The sequence below is a fragment of the Buceros rhinoceros genome, unplaced genomic scaffold (assembly GCF_000710305.1).
Source record: "Buceros rhinoceros silvestris isolate BGI_N320 unplaced genomic scaffold, ASM71030v1 scaffold16634, whole genome shotgun sequence".
Classification (NCBI taxonomy): Eukaryota; Metazoa; Chordata; class Aves; order Bucerotiformes; family Bucerotidae; genus Buceros; species Buceros rhinoceros.
The window spans coordinates 2,267-5,836 of record NW_010407822.1 but is presented as its reverse complement, the minus strand read 5'-3'; the positions used below and the strand labels follow the sequence as shown (position 1 = coordinate 5,836).

At 48.6% G+C, this 3,570-nt stretch overlaps 1 protein-coding gene across 1 annotated transcript in view; it reads right to left on the bottom strand.

Moving 5' to 3' along the window:
• LOC104492133 (chromosome unknown open reading frame, human C16orf70) overlaps positions 1–3,570 on the bottom strand; it is a 31,884-nt gene that overhangs the window by 26,070 nt on the left and 2,244 nt on the right. The window contains exon 2 of the mRNA XM_010134643.1: positions 3,103–3,212. Coding sequence (XP_010132945.1) covers positions 3,103–3,212 — 110 coding nt within the window. The remainder of the gene's footprint in view (positions 1–3,102; positions 3,213–3,570) is intronic.

The following is a 3,570-nucleotide window of genomic DNA, read 5'->3' as shown; positions in this document are numbered from 1 at the left end:
GCATTCCTGTGAACAAAAACAGTTGATGTCTTCAGTTAGGAGACCAGCACGGTGTGTTTGGGAACAGAAAGGTTACAGATGAGGTCACAGGGCGCCATCAGCAAACAGCCCATTTCAACAGAGGACACAATCAGCAAACAAACCTACCTGACACACGGTATTGGCACAGCCCCAGGCTTTGAAACACGAAAGTCATCGTTTATCTACATGTTTGCTAGGCATATGGGACAGAAAAGTGTCTCTGGCAAAACAGCCTCACCAGACCCCAGCAGGGCTGGCTAGAGCACTCCCACAGACAGCCCCCACACAGCAGCAAAGGACCTGGGGGTGCTGGTTGACAGCCAACTGAGGATGAGCCAGCAGTGTGCCCAGGCGGCCAAGAAGGCCAACAGCACCCTGGCTCGTATCAGCAGTACTCAGCCAGCAGAAGGAGAGAAGTGATTGTCATCCTGCGTCACACTGCTGAGGCCACACCTTGAGCAGTGTCCAGTGTTGGGCCACTCACTTCAAGAAAGACATTAGGCGGCCAAGAAGGCCAACAGCACCCTGGCTCGTATCAGCAGTACTCAGCCAGCAGAAGGAGAGAAGTGATTGTCATCCTGCGTCACACTGCTGAGGCCACACCTTGAGCAGTGTCCAGTGTTGGGCCCCTCACTTCAAGAAAGACATTGAAGTGCTGGAGCGCGTTCAGAGAAGGGCAACAAAGCTGGGGAAGAGGAGTCTGAGGGGAGACCTTATCGCTCTCTACAGCTCCCTGAAGGGAAGTTGTAGAGAGGTGGGGGTTGGTCTCTTCTCCCATGTGACAAGTGACAGGACTAGAAGAAATGGCCTCAAGTTGCACCAGGGGAGATTCAGGTTGGACATTAGGAAAAACTTCTTTACACAGAGAGGGTTGTGAAGCCCAGGAACAGGCTGCTCAGGGAGGTGGTGGAGCCCCCATCCCTGGAGGGGTTTAAGAGACGTGTGGGTGTGGTGCTGAGGGACATGGTTTAGGGATCCTGGCAGTGCAGGGTGAATGTTGGACTTGTTAACCTTAAAGATCTCTTCCAACCAGATGATTCTGTGATCCCACAGGCTCCCAGACCGCGGTTGACGGTCTATCTTTATCAAGCTTGATAAAGCTCTGAGCAGTCATACAAGACAGGCACCAATACTGACACGGAGCAACAGTCCTCCTCAGGCCTAACAGGCCGTGTTAGCTGCTGACACGGCCACATTTGTGTCAGGGAAGGAACTTTTTCTTCTCAGTTCACAGGCAAGCTAAACACACTCAACAGTTTGGGTGACACGGAGCAACAGTCCTCCTCAGGCCTAACAGGCCATGTTAGCTGCTGACACGGCCACATCTGTGTCAGGGAAGGAACTTTTTCTTCTCAGTTCACAGGCAAGATAAACACACTCAGTTTGGTTCAATTGGAGTAACATGTTTAATAGCCATTCACCCTCTAACACAATTTCAAGGGCTTTTCTTTGTTTGGGGTTTCTTTTTTTTCTTCAGTGTCTATCTTATCTTCACAGCTATAAATTTGTGAAAGCGGATGGGAACCGCTGATTCTGCAGAAAGAATCGCACCACACCATTTCCTCCTTTATCACACTTGAAACCTTTGTTGCCTTTCCAAATGAAATATGATTGTGCTCCTGGAGTCAAGGCAGGCGTTTATACAGAGAGGTCGTGAGCTCATAATTGTGAGGTTTTATTTCCCTATTAATTGCTGCAAGTCAATTTAGATTAGTTATCTCACGTTCTATTTACATTCCCTGTCCTCTTCTTCTCTATTTGTAGTTTTTAAAGTTGCCTTGATTAGGGAAAAGTTACCTAAATACAAGTGTAGGTCCCGTGGTAACAGTTCAGGCGTTCCAATGTTTAGTTTCTAGCTACACCTCTCAAACCCAGACTGCACATCATGTTCCAAAGCACCTTTTAGACATCATCTACAGTACCGAAGGGAGAAAACTCCCCCTCTCTCTCTATATATATATATATCTCATACACACACCTAGATCCCTATAGGTACTGCTTTAATGTAACACCAGCACAACACTAAAAAAACCCCACATTATTTTCACTGCCGCACTGAACTACGCGCCTGTTGCGCCCACACATTGCAGCTTCTCTGCAGTTATGAAATCGAGCTTTGGCAAAAGCAGGCTTATCGATTAGAACCGCAGTGATTCGATTAGCAGATACCACGCACAACTGCTGCTCCTGGTAGGCTGTAATCCTGGAAACAGGTTTGGGGTTTGCAGCTCGAAATTATACACCGGAAGAGGATATAAAATCAAGAAGGATGGTTATTATTTTAATAAGGGTAATAAAATTAACATGCACAGAGGCACACAATAAAGCAGTCTTGTTTCCTATTATCCAGGAAATAGCAGTCGCCTTGTAGCCTGAGCCCTGAGTTTTGAAGAGACAGTTACCCTGGATGAGATACTGTTTCCAAACAGGAGCGGAACCCTAACAGCAAGAAGCGGAGACCAGAGGAGCTGCTGGGAAAGCCTCACATCTCTTCAGCAGGTACCAGCTACCATTCCAAAAGAGGAGAAGGTGACAGAATGGCACAAAGCCCACTTTCGAAGTCAGCCTGTCCAGGAGTCGTGCAGAGCTAAGACCATCAGTGCTGTTAAACAAACACGGGGCAAAGGCTGAAGCGAAGCCAGCGAATGAGCTGACAGAACCTACACGCTGACGGCAAACAGCAGGAGCAGGTAAGGCTTCCGACAAAAAGTCTGTGGTTAAAAAAGTGCACACACAGACCAAGTTCAGCGCGGAGCCCGGTGTAAACTGATGCAGTTGAGGGTAGGGAAGTGTGCAGCTTCAAGCGAATGGACATGGACTGATTCTGCTCAGATTTCAGCAGCTGAGAATCCAGCAGATTCCGCCACGCAGCTGCTCAGCAAAACCTCGGTTCTCCAGAACCTAAGACACATGTGGAGGAGCCAGGATCCCGCCTTTGCCTCCATCAGCAGAGAGCCAAAGGAGGAGCAGAACTCGGTTATTCCTCTCCACCCTTCTCACACACAGCACCCCCGTTTCCTCACCATTCGTCAGCCTTTGCAGTCAAAGAGGAAAACAAAGAATTCTTTTTCCCCTGCTCACCGGTCGGGGGAACGGGGAAGCAAAGGCGGTTTCCAGCACATCAGTCAACCGCACCGAGCCCTGGCAAATAACGCCCACAACGATCCGCCTGTCACAGGCTCTTCCCTTCTCTAAACGCTGGAGCAATACAAGCGGCACCAGACGCCTCTCTCACATCCACTGGTCATGGACAACACGGCCCAAAGCGTTAGTCCGTGCTGAGGTTATGTGGGAAGGGGGCAAAGGAGTGAATAAAGGTTAAAAGAGAAGAATACAAGAAAATCCAAGAGAAAATGAATCTTGACACACTAAATAAAGAGAAGTGAAACCTGCTAGGAAAAGAAAGTGTGAAAAGCAAGAGAAATGCAAGGATGCCTTAGAAATTACACGTCTCAAACACTAATAATACAGCTATAGGCACTGCAGAATAAGGATTTAATTGTTCTCCTCTAAAACGGCAGGGAAGCAGGCCCCAAGGGGGCGGGGCGC